Below are 21,380 nucleotides of genomic sequence, written 5' to 3' on the forward strand. Positions count from 1 at the left end.
CTTAGCAGAAAAACACCCCCAAAGCATAATGTTTCCACCTCCATGTTTGACGGTGGGGATGGTGTTCTTGGGGTCATAGGCAGCATTCCTCCTCCTCCAAACACGGCGAGTTGAGTTGATGCCAAAGAGCTCCATTTTGGTCTCATCTGACCACAACACTTTCACCCAGTTCTCCTCTGAATCATTCAGATGTTCATTGGCAAACTTCAGACGGGCATGTATATGTGCTTTCTTGAGCAAGGGGACCTTGCAGGCGCTGCAGGATTCACGGCGTAGTGTGTTACCAATTGTTTTCTTGGTGACTATGGTCCCAGCTGCCTTGAGATCATTGACAAGATCCTCCCGTGTAGTTCTGGGCTGATTCCTCACCGTTCTCATGATCATTGCAACTCCACGAGGTGAGATCTTGCATGGAGCTCCAGGCCGAGGGAGATTGACAGTTATTTTGTGTTTCTTCAATTTGTGAATAATCGCACCAACTGTTGTCACCTTCTCACCAAGCTGCTTGGCGATGGTCTTGTAGCCCATTCCAGCCTTGTGTAGGTCTACAATCTTGTCCCTGACATCCTTGGAGAGCTCTTTGGTCAGTGGGCAAATGTACAAAATCAGCAGGGGATCAAATACTTTTTTCCCCCACTGTATGCTAATTAAATACTATAGCATTTACTATGGTAAAAAAAAAAAAGTATGTGTTTTTGCGGACTGTAATGTAGTATTCTATAGTAAGCTGTAGTATATTTTATGTGGGCTCTGATCACAAGATGTTGGATATCTTGTTGTGGCAGAGCTTTCTCCTACATAGCTCATTTACTGTGTAGAACCATTTTTTGTTTTGATTTAAAACATGTTTCTATTATTCCTACTTCCTGCCTGTCTCAGAGCCTGCACTACCTCCTACCCTGCCTTCTTGCATCTCATGCTGTTACATTCCCCACCGCTGTGTGTAATGTCCACAACATGGCTATAGGATTATTTACAAGCCTTGTCAATTTTGGATGACAGGAAAGGACATTTAGGAAGTCAGGTGGAAGACAGCATATGCTAGACAACTCTACTTTTACCTATGGTTAAATCATTTTAACATTTGACCCCTGATCCCTCACGAGCAAGCAAGGCGAAAAACCACTACAAACCCCTGTTTCCTCCACAGAAATACAGGCGTGATAATACAACAACAGTATTACACTGTATTACACTTCCATTTACCAAACCAGGCCATTGATGATTAATATAAGACTATTTGATATCAGCAAAAAAATGCTTTACCATTTTCTTTAACTCTTATTTTCTCACATACTTGATATGTATTTACTGAAGAGTAGCCCAAGTCATTAAGAATAGGCCTAAGTCATTACAGAAGGTTCATCAATAATTCACAACAGAAAATTAGATTGCAGCATATCCCAGGGACTACATTAATCCTAAAGGGAAGAGAGAGCCCACAAACAACAGGAAACAGACAACCCAGCCAGCACATAACGTTCGGAGAACCATATGTTTCTTAGAGCTTGGTGAGAGCATGGTTGTCCTATGGTTATTTTGCATACAACCTTCCCGCAAATTCTGGGAATGGTGCAGGATACCCAGCTAGCACATAACTTTCTGAGAACCATACATTTCTTAGATGGGAATTTCAGTATTCAGCGTAACGTTTCCTACAGGTTTCCTCATATTTTTATTTAAAGTAATGTTCTCAAATTGTTCAGAGAACATTCAAAAACAACGTTCTTCTGTGTGAATTTCAGTACTTCAGCATGTTTTCTGCAGGTTTCCTCATTGTTCTATTTAAAGTCATGACTCATGTTCTCAGAAAATTAAAAAAACTTTCCATAAAAGCATTCGTAACATTCAAAGAATGTTCTAAGAATGTTATTTAAAAACATACATTCCGTTTTCAGCATCAACAAAACTCTCTCTCTCCTCTATCTTGTTAAGTGTGTTCAGGTGTGTTGGCCGCGCCCACTAATTGGCCACATCTGATCTTAATGAGTGCTTGTTTCCTTTGAAAGGGGCTGTTTGAACAAACTAAAATGAACATGCTAGCTCCATCCTGGTGGTGCAGTGGACTAATTCCATAGGTAGAGAACAGAAGATCATAGGCTCCTATCTCACTGACACCGTGCCACAATAAAAAAGAAATGTGTTTGCATGATTAATGCCTAAGCAAATTAATTTCCATGTGTCCTCTCTCTGCTTGGAGTTCAAAGCAGTTAACCTAAACTAGCAGCGTTAGTAAAAGTCTTATTGAAACATGTTCTCAGTATGTTATTTCATTACTTTCAAATAACCTATAATTTTCATTCACAAAACGTTAAAACCTCCCAGGAAAACTTAGGGAACCATAGTAAAACGTTCTCAGAACCTCCCTGCAACATAAAAATGTATGTTCCCAGAACAGGTGAAATGTTAACTTCCATTCTCAGAACGTTTAAAAAACGGAACCTATGGCTTCGTTCCCAGAACCAATGGGAAACCAAAAACGTACGTTCACACAACTTCGAAATAACCAAATGTGTTAGCTGGGAAACAAGTCAGAGACATTGCACTACCCAAATTAACTCATGCTGAGATCACTGACAGACTCAAATTTATCTTAAACTCTACACTTTGTGCACTGGGCAGATATGTTTACACAACAAGTTAAATTCACAGAAACATTTTATGGACACAAAAGAGTGCAGAGGGAAAATCCACCAACTCTAGGGTAGGCCTAATGACACACATTTTTACATTTTAGTCATTTAGCAGACGCTCTTATCCAGAGCGACTTACAGTTAGTGAGTGCATAAATTTTTCATTTTTCACACATTGTACAGAACATTTAGTTTGTAGCTCGATAATTTCATGGAGGTTTTCTAAAGTGTGTAAATTATGCAGGCGATGCGGCAGATTCACACTGGGTATTTTTTTACACTGAGATAGTTTTATGTGGTCGGACCAACATCCTCTTGGGCTGGTAGAGCTTTTTGAGTTGATGCGACATTGCGGCAAATCATGATACAATAACTATTTGAACAGTTTACTATTACCCACATAAAAAATGATTACAGTTTACTATAGAATACTACAGTACTTACTATTCTGACAGGCCTTGGCTTTTACAATTATATTTCGAGGTTGGATGTTAGCACATTGGGCATACTGATTGGTGTCACCTCATTAGTCAGTATGTGTTACACCTGTGCTGGCTTGTCATCTCGTTAGTCAGAAGGCGTTTCACCATTAGTTGGCTCCTCCTATTTGATTTCTAAAAAACAATCCTTTATCTGTTCTTCCCTGTTTTCGTTTTGCTCAAGTTTTTGGTTTACTTCCTGTCTTTAAGTTTGGTGTGGGTTTTTAGTTTTGTTTGCCTCTTGGGCAAATTTAGTGGGTGTGTCTTTTAGGTCCCAGTTGTTGTTGCTAGTCAACTTTCAGTGGACACCCCCATGAGTGTCTTTCAGAACCCCTCCTAGAACCCTACCTGTAAAGTTTTGGTTGTTGTTAGTTCCCCCTTCTGTTTGAGCAACAATTTTTGGTTTCTTGCTGTGGAACTTAACAAAATGGGGGCTCGTCCGGGATCTTGTTTTCCATGAGTATGGTAGTCGCTCTAATCACCTACTCTGAAGTGCTACTGTGCCCAGATATTTGAGTGTTCAAAAGACACTTGTGGTAGAGTTTGTCACTGACATCCACCCAGAGGGGTTATAAGATTGGTGGAATCATTTTGAAACTTGCATAAACACACAGGCTTATATTAAAAAAAAGCCATGGACTTTAAGTTTTGTGGAAAACCCTACATGGGTGATGCAAGATAAATGTACAAAGGCGAATCTGCTGATTATTGCAAAGCATTATGACATCTATACTGCTTTGGTGGAGGAGGAAATCCTTACGGAGAGGGAGGATGATGAAAAGGGTCCTGCAGGTGGTAGAGTACACCCCGTAGACGTGCAACTGCGAGAAGTAGAACTAAAGACAAATTGGGAACAGAAGAAATGTTTGCTTGAGCACCAGGAAAGGGAAAGAGAACGTGAGAAAACATTGGAGCAACAGAAATTAGAGCTCGAGCACAAGGAAAGGTAAAGAGAACGTGCAGCCAGACAACAACAACAGGAACGTGAGCATGTGATTCGATTAAAAGAGATGGAGCTGGAAGCACGACAAAGAGAGATAGATCTGGAAGAACTCCAAACACTTACAAATAAACCTGTCCTCCTCTAGCTCCTCCCACCAGCCTCCTCTGGGGAAACACAGGGCTAGATAAGATAAATAGATGAATAGGGGGGATGTGACCGATCTCACAGTACAGTAGGTGGCGGTGTATGCACCTTTCAGTTGGTTGCGATCCGCCAATACAAATTTAAAGAAGAAGAACTTCCTCTTTGGGTGACAACTTGATTTATTAGAAGCATTTACTGCTGATGAAGTTCAGTGCCAAACAACTCATGCAGTTTGATCTGCCTTTCTTCCTTGGTGTTCCACAGAGTAGTTTGGGGAGAGTTGTCAGCTCTGCTGAATACAATACATGTTGAATATCTCATATGTGCACCAAGGCCAGGATTCATTGTGCAGGAATCGTGCAGTGGGAAAAAGATGGCGGAGCAAAGTAGAGTACAGTGATGAGAATGACCCTTCTTATCTTGTAGAAGTACGGTTTGTTAATGAGGAGCAGCTGATCGGATTACCAATCTTGAAGAATCCATTTTAGATATCCAAACTGGTGGAGAGAGTGCTGGGTAAAGTGAAGGCTGTGAGGATCACAAGAGGAGGGCTTGTTTTCAGTTTTTGTGCTTTTGAGGATCAGAAGGAACGTGTGTTGCGTCTCACCCGATTTGAGAAGTTTGACGTGTCGTGTGTGTCTCTTCGGAACAGGGACCCCTCAGGAGTGATTGATGCACATCGGTTGAATCATGTGGTGAATGAAGAAAAAGTGAAGAGTCTATCTGCTCTTTTGTTTTTTTGATATGGATTCTCTCCGTACTCAAGAGCAGTTGGGGTATATAAACTACAGTCAGAGCATGTATCCCAAGACCAAGACTGTAAAACTTTTGGACATGTTTCAAGTGTTTGCAGAAGGGAGAAGCCGAGATGTCCAAGTTGTGGAAAATATAATTTAATGTGTTTTAAAAGTGATGAAAATGTGACATGTTGCAATTGTGGTGGGAACCATGAAGCCACGTCTTTGGAATGTAGGGCTGTCGAGAGAATTTTATATGCAGCGGCTGTTAAAAGGGTTGAGGGTTTGAATCGTGCTCCTGAAGAGTCCATTGTGGTGGATAGGCCTTCACTGCAGGCTGCAGGGGTTGCTTTTCACCAGCAGGACCCAGATATTTTAATGGTTAAGAAGGTGACTTTGTGGCCTTTATATCTATGGTGATTAATGGCACTACCAAGGTGGAGAGGAAGTCCAGGTAAATAGATATCATTGTGAATGTGGCGGAGCAGTTCCTGGGACTGAAAGACTTCTCGGCCGAGGAGTTGCATGGAGGATTGTCACAAGCCGTACCAGCCTCTCAGGCCCCAGAGCCTGAGAAGGGAGATATGGAGATTTGAAGGAAGAAGTGGGAGTTTTGTTTTTGTCAATGTACTATTTTTATTTGGGTGAATTAAGTTAATTTTGCCTATCATGTATGGATTTTCTTTTTACTTTGTTTTTTCAGTTGGTGGCGGCAATACACCTTTTAGGATTGTAGTCCGCTATAAAACCCACAGAAGAAGAATTCCTCTTTGGGTTGATGGAGAAGCGGGATGAATCACAAGATGATGGGTACGCCCGAATGGTTGTAGGATTTGGAGATGAAGTCAGGGGTAACCATTGAGGTTGGTAAGAATGCGGGCAGAAAAAAAAGGAAGAAAGTGGAACATATTATGAGTAAATATGGAGTGCTGTAGAAGGAAATTGAACATAACGAGGATGAATTGACTGCGGTGCCAGGTGCGGTGAAGAATGCCGAGTTTGAGCCTCGTCCCGATGGTGATAAAGATGTTTCTTTGCCCAGTGGGAATGAGATTTTTGGAGAGACTGGATCCTTGCCTTCTGGCTGATTCATATGTGGTGTCAGGTTGGATGGAGAAGAGGTTGGGGAATGTTGGGTCAGTGAAAGTGACTCGAAGTGGAATCGTGTAGATTTTTTTGCATTTCTGCTGTCCAGAGGGAGCGTGCGCTCACATCACGTGTATGGGGACAAGAACTGTGACTTGCTTTCCTCTCCAGAGCAGGGCACCATTGAAAGGAGTGATCACTAGAGTGACAAACTGCCCTTGCTGTCTCTGCCTGGCCGACTCCCCTCTCTCCACTGGGATTCTCTGCCTCTGACACCTTTTACGGGGGCTGTGTCACTAGCTTACTAGTGCTCTTCCATGCCATCCCTAGGAGGGGTGCGTCACGTCGTGACAGGCTTTTTTCGCTATACTCAACTTGTGTGGTTGAGTCTCAGCCTCCAGTATCTATGCTGCAATAGTCTATGTGCCGGGGGGCTAGGGTCAGTCTGTCCTATCTGGTGGAATTCTCCTGTCTTATCTGGTGTCCTGTGTGAACTTAAGTATGCTCCCTCTAATTCTCCTATCTCTCTCTCTCTCTCTCTCTCTCTCTATCCCCTCCCGGAGGACCTGAACCCTTTCTCAGGACTACCTAGCCTGACGACTCCTGGCTGTCCCCGTCCCCAGCCCACCTGGTTGTGCTGCTGATCCTGTTTCTGCTGTTTTGCCTGTGGCTATGGAACCATGACCTGTTCACCAGACGTGCTACCTTGTCATGCTGCTGCTCTAGTTTCAACTGTTCTGCCTGCGGCTATGGAACCATGACCTGTTCACCGGACGTGCTACCTTGTCCCGGACCTGCTGTTTTCGACCCGCTCTCTCCCTCTCCCTCTCCCTCTCTCTCTCTACCGCACCTGCTGTCTCAACCTCTGAATTCTTGGCTATGAAAAGCCAACTGACATTTACTCCTGAGATGCTGACCTGTTGCACCCTCTACAACCACTGTGATTATTATTTGCCCCTGCTGGTCATCTATGAACATTTGAACATCTTGAAGAACGATCTAGCCTTAATGGCCATGTACACTTATAATCTCCACCCGGCACAGCTAGAAGAGGACTGGCCACCCCTCAGAGCCTGGTTCCTCTCTAGGTTTCTACCTAAGTACCGGCCTTTCTAGGGAGTTTTTCCTAGCCACCGTGCTTCTACATCTGCATTGCTTGCTGTTTGGGGTTTTAGGCTGGGTTTCTGTATAAGCACTTTGTGACATCTGCTGATGCTTTATAAACAAATTTGATTGAGTGATTGAGTAAGGGGTGTTCAGCGTGTCTCCTATCTGGAGACTGTGAGAAGATTGGAAGGAACGAGTGGCGGGGAAGAAACAATGGTAGTAGAGCCACCACGACCAGTAGAGGTTTCTCATCAACCGAGGGATCGTGAAATGTTACATGTTAAAAAGGTGGACTTTATTATTTATTGCAATGGTCATAGACTGTACAGCACAAGCAGAGAAGAAGTCTGAGAAAATTGGAATCATTGTGAATGCAGCTGAACGTTTCTTGGGTCTTTGTGATTTCACAGCCGAGGCCTTGCTAAAAATTGCCGTTAGCCTGTGTAGGGATGTATTTTGGAATTAACTGTGATTTAATAAGTGGGATGCGTTTTGTTTGTTGAGGTGTCCATTTTTTGTATTTTGTATGATGTCGTTTTTCCCCCTTTCCCGCAATTGATATTATTGTTTTGGTTCAATACCCCGTCCAGCTGGTGACGGTAATGCACCATTAATATTGGATGCCAACTGTCGTTAAACCACATCGAATAAGAAGAAAGAACTTCCTGAGGCCACTGTAACTGGAAAATATAGCTACATTCGGGGGAAAGCGCGGAATCGGACGATTTCCGTAGAGACGTGGAAGGGCAGGAGGAAAAGGCGTGTCAGAGAAAGATGGCGGAAGTGGAGGATGAGTTCGAATCAAGCAGCGCGTCGAGCAAAGTTGGTGAAGACGAATGTTCTGAATGGACAACAGTAGTATCGAAAACTGGAACAAAAAGGAAATAGTCTAAAATTGGAGTGGAGGATACTTCTTGTTGGGATGCGTTGGTTGAGTAAGGATGCATATGTGGGAGAGCCGTTTGAGGTGTCAAATGGTGAAGTATGCACTGGGAGAAGTGGAGTCTGTCAGAGTGACCAGGAGTGGTCTTATTTTGATTAATTGTATTTCTGAAGAACAGAGGAAGATTTCAGTGAGCCTCAAAAGAATCCGTACAACAGAAGTTTTGTGTTTTGAACTTCGGAGTAGAGCACCCATCAAAGGAGTCATCTCAGGGGTGACAACGGATGTTCAGGTTGAATCCCTGAAGATAATTCCTGGTGTGGTTGGCGCCCGGCTTCTGACCCGCTGGGTGAATGGAGAAAAATAAGAAAGTCTGTCAGTCCAGTTGTTTTTTGATAAAGAGCAAATACCTACGCATGTGAAGCTTGGTTATGTAAAATACGCTGTAAGAGCTTTGGTCCCCAAACCATTGCAGTGTAAGAATTGTAAAGGATTTGGCCATGTTTCAAGTGTGCAGACGGACAGAGTATATTGAAGAACGGTGTGCAGAAGGACGACGGTGTTGCAATTGTGGTGGGGATCATGATCCCGAGTTCCTGGAATGCCCTGTAAGGGTGAAGGCGATTAAGGTGGCAAAAGTTAGTGGTCAATCGAATCTCCTATGCGGAGGCAATTTAAAATAATTGCGAAAACAAATGATGCTAGTGAAGATAAGGTAGTAAATGTTTGCTGCCACTCAAAATATACATTTTTACATTTTTAGTCATTTAGCAGACGCTCTTATCCAGAGCGACTTACAGGAGCAATTAGGGTGCCTTGCTCAAGGGCACATCGACAGATTTTTCACCTAGTCGGCTCAGGGATTAGAACTGGCACAACGCTGTTAACCACTAAGCTACCTGATACCCTGTGTGTTAAGAAGGTGGATTTTGTGGCAATGAATGCCACAGTTATAAACTGTACGGCACAAGTCTCAAAGAAATCTAAGAAACTGGACATTATTGTGTCTGCGGCAGAAACGTTTTGGGGACTTAAGGACCTGAAGACTTGCAAGGGGTACTGGCGCCGGAAGACCCCGCCCTCCCAGGTTCCCCTTGAGCCTGTGTAGGGATCAGATATTTATTTCAGTTTTTTTCAGAAAAGTTGTTTTTATTTTTTTTATTTTTTAAAGATGTTTTGGTATTTTGTTCCATTTTGGGGAATCCTGTTTCCATCCTTGTGCGATCGCCAATAATAATAATAAGAAGAAGAAGAAGAAGAAGAAGAAGAAGAAGAAGAAGCAGCAACAGCAACAACAACAACTTCCTGTTGCGTCAGACCAATATGGCGGCGTTCAGGAGAGGTGTGTTTTGTATTGGTCTGAGGTAAGTTATCGAGCTATTAGCTAATCATGTCAACGTAATTTTGTCAATTCACGTACTAAATTATATATAGGCTATGTAAGGACGGTGTATGTCCAATGGGTTAACGTTAGTTAGCGTTTGGATATGTCGAAACAAAAACTAGCTATTCGAGCGAGCTACCTAGCTAACGTTAGCTATATATATATCAGATTATTTAGCTACTGTTCTTAGCTAACTACTCTTGTCGTGGCTACTTCATTACACTTAGGTTGTGGTATCTTGAAATGGCAATTCACTTCGTGATTTACATTTTTTTTCGCTGTCCTTTTAGCTATGCCTCAAACTTAGTGAGACTCAGTGGGGCGTTGGTGCGCCGACAGGTCATGAAATTCCCCACGACGATCCGGAAGAACTGGATATCCCTGTCTGCTATTGGTGGCCTATGTGCAGTGCCCTTCTCACAGGTTGTTTTACACATTTAAATGATATACAGTTAGCTAGTCATGCAGCCTAGTAAGCCAGTTGTAGATTCCTTCATCAGTTTCATGTTCCAATTCAGTGGAAAACTAAACCAAAAATAAAACTCTAGCTAAACTGGGGCGGCAGGTAGCTTAGTGGTTAAGAGCGTTGTGCCAGTAACCGAAAGGTCGCTGGTTCTAATCCCCGAGCCAACTAGGTGAAAAATCTGTCGATGTGCCCTTGAGCAAGGCACTTAACCCTAATTGCTCCTGTAAGTCGCTCTGGATAAGAGCGTCTGCTAAATGACTAAAATGTAAATGTAAAATGTAAACTAACCATCCATCTCTATGCCCTCTTTTCTAGAAACAAGACAACCTGTCTCATGAGGCCTTGGTCCGCAGGGCATCCTCATTGGTCACAGACAGCACCAACACCTTCCTCTCTCAGACCACCCTGGCACTGGTAGACTCATTCACACAGTACGTCAAGGTAACCACTTTTTCACATTACCATGTGTTAGGGGACAAAATTAAACTTTATATATATATACTTTGTATATATATACAAACTTTATATATATATATATATATATATATATATATATATATATATATATATATATATATATATATATATATATATATATATATATATACTTTGTATTCCATGCTATACAGAAGCTTTGCGGGAACACAGAACACTTTATTTCATTAGGATAGGACTTACCATAGCTGAGATCATATTTTCAAGTTGTCAGAAAAAGTCACAAAGGTCACGTACAGGTAAATGTTAATCCCTAGTTAATTATGGCACCAAGTCTGGATTCTTAAATTCAACAAATTTTGTCCAATATCACAAGATAGCGTGGTCATATTGTTATGACATTTTCAGGGCTGATGTAGAACAGGGATGATTCAAATTAAAGTATATTTTTATTTATTTAAATGTTATATTATGCAAATTAGGCACGTCATATACAAATTAGGCCGTATGGAATACATATTTACAGTAATTTAAGACCAATAATTTAAGGTAGGGTGGTCATATTATTAACAAATCTTAATGCTTTATGCAAACCTGAGAGTTTGAAACAATTTATGAAATTAGAATACAACTTTTTGTACTACTTTATGGAAATTAGTTTCTTAATACACACACCACACAGCATCCCCACCAACACAGACAAACACCATCACACACAGCCTAACAGATGCACACTTCTCACTAAGTCTGAACTTCAACACAAAAGGCTCAATTAACTGTTATTTAGCTATGTTTTTATTGATTGTAGGGCTATAGCCATTGAATTCTGGTAGTTTTTACTTGAAAGAATAAACCATCAATCACAAAATTAGCCACTGGCACAATAGAGCCAATGCCACGCAGTGCTGCCTCTTGCCCGGCTCGTTGCCTCCGCGAACGGTGTCAGGCACTCCCACACAGTTAGCAAGCTAGCACTCGTCATGGAAATGGGGGTGGCGAAAGGTGAATTTGGACCAATCCATGACAACCTATACATCTCTGAAAACATCAATGACAGAAGTGAAGAAAACACATTTGACCTTATATTTCAGTCAAAAGACATCCAATGACTGTGAAACACCCTCAGGACATTCCCATCCTTCTTGGCAATACAATGTCACATCCATCTTACTCTGACAGGTTGAGGAATACCCTTGCAAAGAGCAAATATGTTCGCACCGATTTCGCGGGTTTCACAAAACAAATTTGAACGTCCTTAGCGCGGCACTTGCTTTACATTTGGGCTCATGTCGTGTAAATATCATAATGTATAGTATTGGGATTTTTAGTCATGGTAGTAATAATAATATGCCATTTAGCAGACGCTTTTATCCAAAGCGACTTACAGTCATGAGTGCATACATTTTTTTGTGTATGGGTGGTCCCGGGGATCGAACCCACTACCCTGGCGTTACAAGCTCCGTGCTCTACCAGCTGAGCTACAGAGGACCACTGCCACATTGTTTTCAAATGATGTTTTTGTATTTTAATGATCACATTGACATTTCGTTTTTTTGTAGAATTCTTGCATAGCGTCCATTGTTTGTTGTGTCAACTAACATCCTAAATATGTCACTAAAGTGTTTCTCATATAGGCCAGTATTCAGCATACTTAACTGTAGTAGGGGAGAGTAGGGTATGCTGAGCTATTTACATTCAGCATCACTACGTCAAGGAAAGTATAGTATTCTTTCTATTAAAGATATCTATTATATATATCAGGATGTTGTGTATCCTTAGAAAGAATCAGAATTCATGGTAACATACGTTTTGAAAACATAGCTTGTCCAGGTAATGGGTAAGTTGAGCATAGGGACAGGGTAAGTTGAGCCGCCTTGAGGTAAGTAGGTGATGGTGCTGGTGGGTCAGTTTAATTCATGGAATGGGGGTGTGATATATTGTATAGCTTAAATGTATGCCTACATTCAGATACAGATCTCTCGCTGTTCAATATCACTTACCCTTACATTTCTTGGCCAGTTGTCTGGGACAGGAATGTTGATTCGATGTGCCAATTCATAGGAAAGTTCTCTGCATTTGAGGCTACTAAGCCCATGAAACTGGTCTGCGAGATTCTTGATATGATTAGCAAGCTCAGACTCCATGCCATCAGATAAGACCTTGTGTGCCTCTGCTACTCTGTCATAGCCTCTCTTTCACAAAGTACATGTTAGTTTGTTTTTTAGTGAATTTATCTCTTCAGTGTCATTCAGTAAAAAAAAAAAATCTCTTGCTGCTGCTCAAATGGACTTCTTCTCTTCACTCACTTCCTTGGCTGCTCTCTCAAGAACCTCAAGGGGGGCTAGACCCCTGCTTGTTTTACTTCTGTATACAATGATGTTTGCTCTGTAACAATGCAAATATTGAGTTCATATGTATGACACATTGCAAAGATACTATGCATATTATGTATAAAACAGACAAAATATAATCATTTGTATGGGGTATGGTGGCTGTTGGCTCAACTTACCCCAAGGCAAACGTTTTGACTATATTAGCCCACACAGCTACAAGGATGCACTTTCATGCTAGGTTTAGGACCTCATATTGTAGCTTATAAAGACCACGATGTAGAAAACGATCTACTTTGGTTTAGATACAAGCATCATGAAACCTATGACACAATACATTAATTTGACTTTGTGAAAATCTGTTTGGTTTTTTGGACATACACTACATGACCAAAAATATGCGGACACCTGCTCGTCAACCATCTCATTCCAAAATCATGGGCATTAATATGGAGTTGGTCCGCCCTTTGCTGCTATAACATCCTCCACTCTTCTGGGAAGGCTTTCCACTAGATGTTGGAACATTGCTGCAGTGACTTTGCTGCTTCCATTCAGCCACCAGCATTAGTGAGTTTGGGCACTGATGTTGGGCGATTAGGCCTGGCTCGCAGTCGGCATTCCAATTCATCCCAAAGGTGTTCGATTGGGTTGAGGTCAGGTCTCTGTGCAGGCCAGTCAAGTTCTTCCACACCGATCTCGACAAACCATTTCTGTATGGACCTTGCTTTGTGCATGGGGGCATTGTCATGCTGAAACAGGTAAGGGCCTTCCCCAAGCACAGAATCATCTAGAATGTAATTGTATGCTGTAGCGTTAAGATTTCCCTTCACTGGAACTAAGGGGCCTAGCCCGAACCATGAAAACAGCCCCAGACCATTATTCCTCCTCCACCAAACTTTACAGTTGGCACTATGCATTGGGGCAGGTAGCGTTCTCCGGGCATCCGCCAAACCCAGATTCGTCCATCGGACTGCCAGATGGTGAAGTGTGACTCATCACACCAGAGAACATATTTCCACTGCTCCAGAGTCCAATGGCGGTGAGCTTTACACCACTCCCGTCGACGCTTGGCATTGCGCACGGTGATCTTAGGCTTGTGTGCGGCTGCTTGGCCATGGAAACCCATTTCATAAAGCTCCCGACAAACTATGATTGTGCTGATGTTGCTTCCAGAGGCAGTTTGGAACTCTGTAGTGAGTGTTGCAACAGAGGACAGATTATTTTTATGCGCATCAGCACTCGTGGGTCCCACTCTGCCTGTAGCTTATGAATCTGAACTTCTAATATTGTCCCATTTCAGTATATGTCGGCGTTCTAAACTAGTGCTTTTGCTTCTAGAATCACGGAACATAAGATGGCAGACCTCTCAGAACACGAAGAATGTACACTTTGCGGCTGAGTTGTTGTTGCTCCTAGGCGTTTCCACTTCACAATAACAGCACTTACAGTTGACCGGGGCAGCTCTAGCAGGGCAGACATTTGAAGAACTGACTTGTTGGAAAGATGGCATCCTATAATGGTGCCACGTTGGAAGTCACTGAGCTCTTCGGTAAGGCCATTCTACTGCCAATGTTTGTCTATGGAGATTGCATGGCTGTGTGCTCAATTTTAAATACCTGACAGCAACAGGTGTGGCTGAACTAGCCAAATACACTCATTTGAAGCGGTGTCCACATACTTTTGTATGTGTGTGTGTGTGTATATATATATATATATATATATATATATATATATATATATATATATATATATATATATATATATATATATATATATATATATATATATATATATATATATATATATATATATATATATATATACTGCTCAAAAAAATAAAGGGAACACTTAAACAACACATCCTAGATCTGAATGAATGAAATAATCGTATTAAATACTTTTTTCTTTACATAGTTGAATGTGCTGACAACAAAATCACACAAAAATTATCAATGGAAATCAAATTTATCAAACCATGGAGGTCTGGATTTGGAGTCACCCTCAAAATTAAAGTGGAAAACCACACTACAGGCTGATCCAACTTTGTCAAAATGAGGCTCAGTAGTGTGTGTGGCCTCCACGTGCCTGTATGACCTCCCTACAACGCCTGGGCATGCTCCTGATGAGGTGGCGGATGGTCTCCTGAGGGATCTCCTCCCAGACCTGGACTAAAGCATCCGCCAACTCCTGGACAGTCTGTGGTGCAACGTGGTGTTGGTGGATGGAGCGAGACATGATGTCCCAGATGGGCTCAATTGGATTCAGGTCTGGGGAACGGGCGGGCCAGTCCATAGCATCAATGCCTTCCTCTTGCAGGAACTGCTGACACACTCCAGCCACATGAGGTCTAGCATTGTCTTGCATTAGGAGGAACCCAGGGCCAACCGCACCAGCATATGGTCTCACAAGGGGTCTGAGGATCTCATCTCGGTACCTAATGGCAGTCAGGCTACCTCTGGCGAGCACATGGAGGGCTGTGCGGCCCCCCAAAGAAATGCCACCCCACACCATGACTGACCCACCGCCAAACCGGTCATGCTGGAGGATGTTGCAGGCAGCAGAACGTTCTCCACGGCGTCTCCAGACTGTCACGTCTGTCACATGTGCTCAGTGTGAACCTGCTTTCATCTGCCAATCTTGGTGTTCTCTGGCAAATGCCAAACGTCCTGCACGGTGTTGGGCTGTAAGCACAACCCCCACCTGTGGACGTCGGGCCCTCATACCACCCTCATGGAGTCTGTTTCTGAACGTTTGAGCAGACACATGCACATTTGTGGCCTGCTGGAGGTCATTTTGCAGGGCTCTGGCAGTGCTCCTCCTGCTCCTCCTTGCACAAAGGTGGAGGTAGCAGTCCTGCTGCTGGGTTGTTCCCCTCCTACGGCCTCCTCCATGTCTCCTGATGTACTGGCCTGTCTCCTGGTAGCGCCTCCATGCTCTGGACACTACGCTGACAGACACAGCAAACCTTCTTGCCACAGCTCGCATTGATGTGCCATCCTGGATGAGCTGCACTACCTGAGCCACTTGTGTGGGTTGTAAACTCCGTCTCATGCTACCACTAGAGTGAAAGCACCGCCAGCATTCAAAAGTGACCAAAACATCAGCCAGTAAGCATAGGAACTGAGAAGTGGTCTGTGGTCACCACCTGCAAAACCAGTCCTTTATTGGGGGTGTCTTGCTAATTGCCTATAATTTCCACCTGTTGTCTATTCCATTTGCACAACAACATGTGAAATTGATTGTCAATCAGTGTTGCTTCCTAAGTGGACAGTTTGATTTCACAGAAGTGTGATTGACTTGGAGTTGCATTGTGTTGTTTAAGTGTTCCCTTTATTTTTTTGAGCAGTGTGTATATATATATATATATATATATATATCTTGCTTACCACTTTGTTCCATGTGGTTTCTTCCTTCACAGACTCATGAATTGAGGACCTCTTCCTAAATATGTGGTCACATGATTGATTTTGTGTATCGTTTCCTAGAAACAAGGGGTGGCTCAACTGACCCCACTCTCCTCTACTCAGCTTTTACGGTGGATTCATTCTACTGTCCATCCATAAACTCTGAAATGTATTTGTGGCAGTGTTGTGACAGGGGAGTCTGTGGCTTTATCTTAGGTTTGACACACAAACACAGATAACCCTACTTTAGCTACACGAGCAGTGTATGACATCACAGCAGCGTTCACTTTAGTACACTAAATAATAAAATAATATGCCATTTAGCAGACGCTTTTATCCAAAGCGACTTACAGTCATGTGCGCATAAATTTTTACGTATGGGTGGTCCCGGGGATCGAACCCACTACCCTGGCGTTACAAGCGCCATGCTCTACCAATTGAGCTACAGAGGAACACTCTACACTTGTGTACACACACAGTATGTACTTGCATGTGTCAGTGTTGGTTTGTTTTGTAAGTTTGTGTGTGTCTGTTATCCAGCTAGCTAATGTTTACATTTTCTCTCTAGACTATACATACACTGATGACCATACACAAGCACTATGTTGCCTCAGTCAGCAAGCTGACCCCTGCGGAGGAGGACTCTGTGTGGCAAGTGATCGTTCGCCAGCGCCAGGAGGTAGGTGTCAACAGAGTGGTTTCAGAGGTCAAAGGTCATGCACTACTCAGGCCTGCCTCATTAGCTTAGACTATTCCCTGTCAACATTCACTCACTGTATTTGTTCATTTAACATCACATAAATGGAAAACAAGATACAGTTTTGTATGTATTTATTTTTACCGGATGAATAACTCAAGTCCTGTCCTTGTCCCATCTCTTGCTGTCTTTGTCTAGGTGAGTGATTTGAGGGAGGACTGTAAGAGGTTTGAGTCTAACTGGATGATGGCCATCAACCTCTCCAAACTGGCAGCTGAAACAGCATACAACGCAGGTACTGTATCCTATGTACCTACTCCCACATTGGATGATATAGAGTAGATTTGTTAGGATTTTTATGTTAACTTCAGGTTGAACCGTCTATACTCCTACTAGTTAGCCTGGGTACCAGTCTGTTTGTGCTCTCATTCCACTTCTTGCCACTCCTTGTCATGCCAAACATGACATGATGGCACAAACAGATCTGGGACCCGGCTACCTACCAGTGCTTCTGGGTCTATTGCAAGGAACATTGGTAATCTCTCGTTAAACCATTAACACGTGCTAAAATTACCTGCACAGCTGATATCAATTGCAACCTTTGGCCACCGATTTACAACTCCCTAAAGCGGATGTCGAGGTTATTGTATTCCTGATTGCTGTCAACATTTTTCAAGATGTTTTTGCGCTCTTGTGGGTATTATCATTGGAACAAATCCTACTTTTTGAACAGACTAAGGGTGATTTTAACTATTTGACAATCATTCCGTACAACCTGAAATAAAGTATTTCCTCATTTACCATGGAAAATCTACTGTGGTAATTTACCCTACATGTTGTATGAATGGAAAAATATTAATTTAGATTCCAATTTGTGTCTTTTAATTATAATTTGTCAGTAATGTATAGTAGTTTCTTAGTCAATTGTGATGAGTTATATCATTTATCATTTTTATCAAATGAAAATGTAGTCAGTTATTTCAAATGCACACATATATTATTTTGTATTTTAAGATGAAAGGTTTGAATGAAGTATAGGCCTACTACTATATTCTGATGCTCCTGATAGGTCATTATTTCATTGGGGGCGGGAATAGAGAACCTAGACAATGAGTGTCCACCTTCTGTGTCAGTTTTGGACCTTGGTTGTAGACTGTGTGTGTTTTCAGGTGCCGACCAGGCGTCTGTGACAGCACAGACCAGCCTCCAGGTGGCGCAGTCTCATGTTGATCAGATCAGACAGCTCTCTATGGAGGCAGAGAAGAACCTAAAGGAGTCCAATGCAGAGGACAGCCAAAGGATCAAGCTACCTGCTGCCATGGAGGAAGAAGACATCCCTGAGGCATATCTGCGAGAGGACTAACTCAAGTTTATTACAGCCATTCCCACACCTTTGAACCATTTACAGTCTTGTCCACTTTATTCTGTTTGTGTGATGTGACTGTACTAGGCCACATGGACTGTACATGGATGCTGCCTGTATGGAGGCCTAGTGGGAAACACCTCTAATGATTTGAATTTAGAGCAGAGGGGATTTTCTTGGTATGGCTATTGATCAGTTATTGATATAAAAAGTTTTGACTCAATCATGGGAACCAAATCGTAGGTCCTATACTTTGCATGGAGTGTGGGAAATGCGCTCTACAAATTAAATATTATTATTATTATTATTATACTGCTAATGTGAATATACTGCTGTCGTGTGTTTGTGTGCATTTAAGCAGAGAAGTGCAATTTGAGATTACAGCTTCATTGCTGTCTTTTTTAGATAATGTATTAAAATGCAGGTAGATACTTTCATTTATGAGGGTTAAGTGCTGAAAATACAAGTATTATTATGACTCTAAAGGTAGCAAAAAGGTGCATGTGACATTTTTCATTGCAGTCTGATCTTGTTTGTGTATACAGTGAGGGGGAAAAAGTATTTGATCCCCTGCTGATTTTGTATATTTGATCATTTCTTTGTCAGTGGGCAGTCTATAATTTTAATGGTAGGTTTATTTGAACAGTGAGAGACAGAATATAAAAAGAATAACAACAAAAAAATCCAGAAAAACGCATGTCAAAAATGTTATAAATTGATTTGCATTTTAATGAGGGAAATAAATATTTTACCCCTCTGCAAAACATGACTTAGTACTTGGTGGCAAAACCCTTGTTGGCAATCACAGAGGTCAGACGTTTCTTGTAGTTGGCCACCAGATTTGCACACATCTCAGGAGGGATTTTGTCCCACTCCTCTTTGCAGATCTTCTCCAAGTCATTAAGGTTTTGAGGCTGACGGTTGGCAACTCAAACCTTCAGCTCCCTCCACAGATTTTCTATGGGATTAAGGTCTGGAGACTGGCTAGGCCACTCCAGGACCTTAATGTGCTTCTTCTTGAGCCACTCCTTTGTTGACTTGGCTGTGTGTTTTGGGTCATTGTCATGCTGGAATACCCATCTACGACCCATTTTCAATGCCCTGGCTGAGGGAAGGAGGTTCTCACCCAAGATTTGACGGTACATGGCCCCGTCCATCGTCCCTTTGATGCGGTGAAGTTGTCCTGTCCCCTTAGCAGAAAAACACCCCCAAAGCATAATGGTTCCATCTCCATGTTTGACTGGAGATGGTGTTCATGGGGTCATAGGCAGCATTCCTTCTCCTCCAAACACAGCGAGTTGAGTTGATGCCAAAGAGCTCCATTTTGGTCTCACCTGACCACAATACTTTCACCCATTTCTCCTCTGAATCATTCAGATGTTCATTGGCAAACTTCAGACGGGCATGTATATGTGCTTTCTTGAGCAGGGGGACCTTGCGGGCGCTGCAGGATTTCAGTCCTTCAAGTTGTAGTGTGTTACCAATTGTTTTCTTGGTGACTATGGGCCCAGCTGCCTTGAGATCATTGACAAGATCCTCCTGTGTAGTTCTGGGCTGATTCCTCACCGTTCTCATGATCATTGCAACTCCACGAGGTGAGATCTTGCATGGAGCCCCAGGCCGAGGGAGATTGACAGTTATTTTGTGTTTCTTCCATTTGCGAATAATCACACCAACTGTTGTCACATTCTCGCCAAGCTGCTTGGCGATGGTCTTGTAGCCCATTCCAGCCTTGTGTAGGTCTACAATCATGTCCCTGACATCCTTGGAGAGCTCTTTGGTCTTGGCCATGGTGGAGAGTTTGGAATCTGATTGATTGATTGATTTCTTCTGTGGACATGTGTCTTTTATACAGGTAACAAGCTGAGATTAGGAGCACTCCCTTTAAGAGTGTGCTCCTAATCTCAGCTCGTTACCTGTATAAAAGACACCTGGGAGCCAGAAATCTTTCTGATTGAGAGGGGGTCAAATACTTATTTCCCTCATTAAAATGCAAATCAATTTATAACATTTTTGACATGTGTTTTTCTGGATTTTCTTGTTGTTATTCTGTCTCTCACTGTTCAAATAAACCTACCATTAAAACTATAGACTGATCATTTCTTTGTCAGTGGGCAAACGTACAAAATCAGCAGGGGATCAAATACTTTTTTCCCTCACTGTATCAGTTATGTTGTCACTTTAAATGCAAGTAAAAAAGGTTGATTTCTGATTGTCTTACTAGTATGTAACGTGCCAGTAGAATAGCGTAGGGTTTGGTCTGGGCGGAAACGCTTACATTTCTTATGCACTTAGGGCCTTGAGATAAGTTGATTTAACATTAACTTAAGTCAATAAATGTTGACCTAAGTCCATGTTAAGTATTCTTATCTCAAGTCTGAATCAGGCTATGGCCAGAAGATGTCTCTGTAGGTTCATGTATGATCCTTGCTGTGCAGCTCTCGACTCCGAATCTACATTTTACATTTTAGTCATCTACTCATGCATGATGAGGTGCAAGCTTGGGAGGAATAAAGATACTCAATGTGAGCGGAAATCCAGACTCTAGTGAATGAATGCTCAACTTTATGGTGGTTTTATTAAAATGTACTCGCGTTAGAGTGATCTGTCTCTTGCTCAGTCAGAATTTCTCTTTTTCAAATGGTGCCTATCTTTCCCATTCATTGAATTGTACAACTTGATGGTCTGGGGTGTGAACTCATCTTGATATTAGAGCGCTGTTGAAGTTTGAAAACGTCTGACCCTTTGAATCTGGGGTAAACTATCACTTTAAGGCACTAAATCCATGGAAATTTCTTACCGTGATTCTATAAGGGTTTAGCCTTCATGGGAAAAGCTGAGTAAAATGGTCTAGAACTCTAAATGTAACTTAGCCTGAATAGAGTACTGTACAGAATACAAAGTATAACTGTCCCTGGGAATACATGTTGTCCAATGAAAACCTCAGCGATACAAACAGACTGTTATCAAGGGGCACCTAAGGGGCTGCAGATGAACATGCATCGATCCATCCATCCCCTGGCCTGGGAAACTGGATGCTTGATAGTGTCCAGTTTGTTCCCTCTATTTTCTTCATGACTTATTATGCTAAATAGTCCCAAACCTACCAAGACAGACATGTGTATAAGACAGGGCAGGGAAGATAGAGAGATGTATGGGGGTAAATAGAGAGGGGAGGAGACCCACAGAATAAAAGGATAAAGAAGAGAGAAAAGGGGACTTGCACTTATTACACTGAGCTTCACTTCACCAGTAGCATCCACCAGCCCCTCCAATCCCGCTGGCCCTC

The 21,380-nt window shown here is 42.3% G+C and overlaps 1 protein-coding gene across 1 annotated transcript; it reads left to right on the forward strand.

Moving 5' to 3' along the window:
- The first annotated feature begins 9,331 nt into the window (after positions 1 to 9,331).
- Positions 9,332 to 20,633, forward strand: diablob (diablo, IAP-binding mitochondrial protein b). Its single transcript, XM_084177699.1, has 6 exons — positions 9,332 to 9,376; positions 9,687 to 9,819; positions 10,178 to 10,303; positions 16,600 to 16,710; positions 16,927 to 17,023; positions 17,898 to 20,633. The coding sequence occupies exons 1-6, from the start codon at positions 9,336 to 9,338 to the stop codon at positions 18,089 to 18,091; spliced, it is 702 nt and encodes a 233-aa protein (XP_084033825.1). The 5' UTR covers positions 9,332 to 9,335; the 3' UTR covers positions 18,092 to 20,633.
- The last annotated feature ends 747 nt before the right edge of the window (positions 20,634 to 21,380 follow it).

The sequence above is a fragment of the Coregonus lavaretus genome, assembly GCF_964263955.1.
Source record: "Coregonus lavaretus genome assembly, chromosome: 15".
NCBI lineage: Eukaryota > Metazoa > Chordata > Actinopteri > Salmoniformes > Salmonidae > Coregonus > Coregonus lavaretus.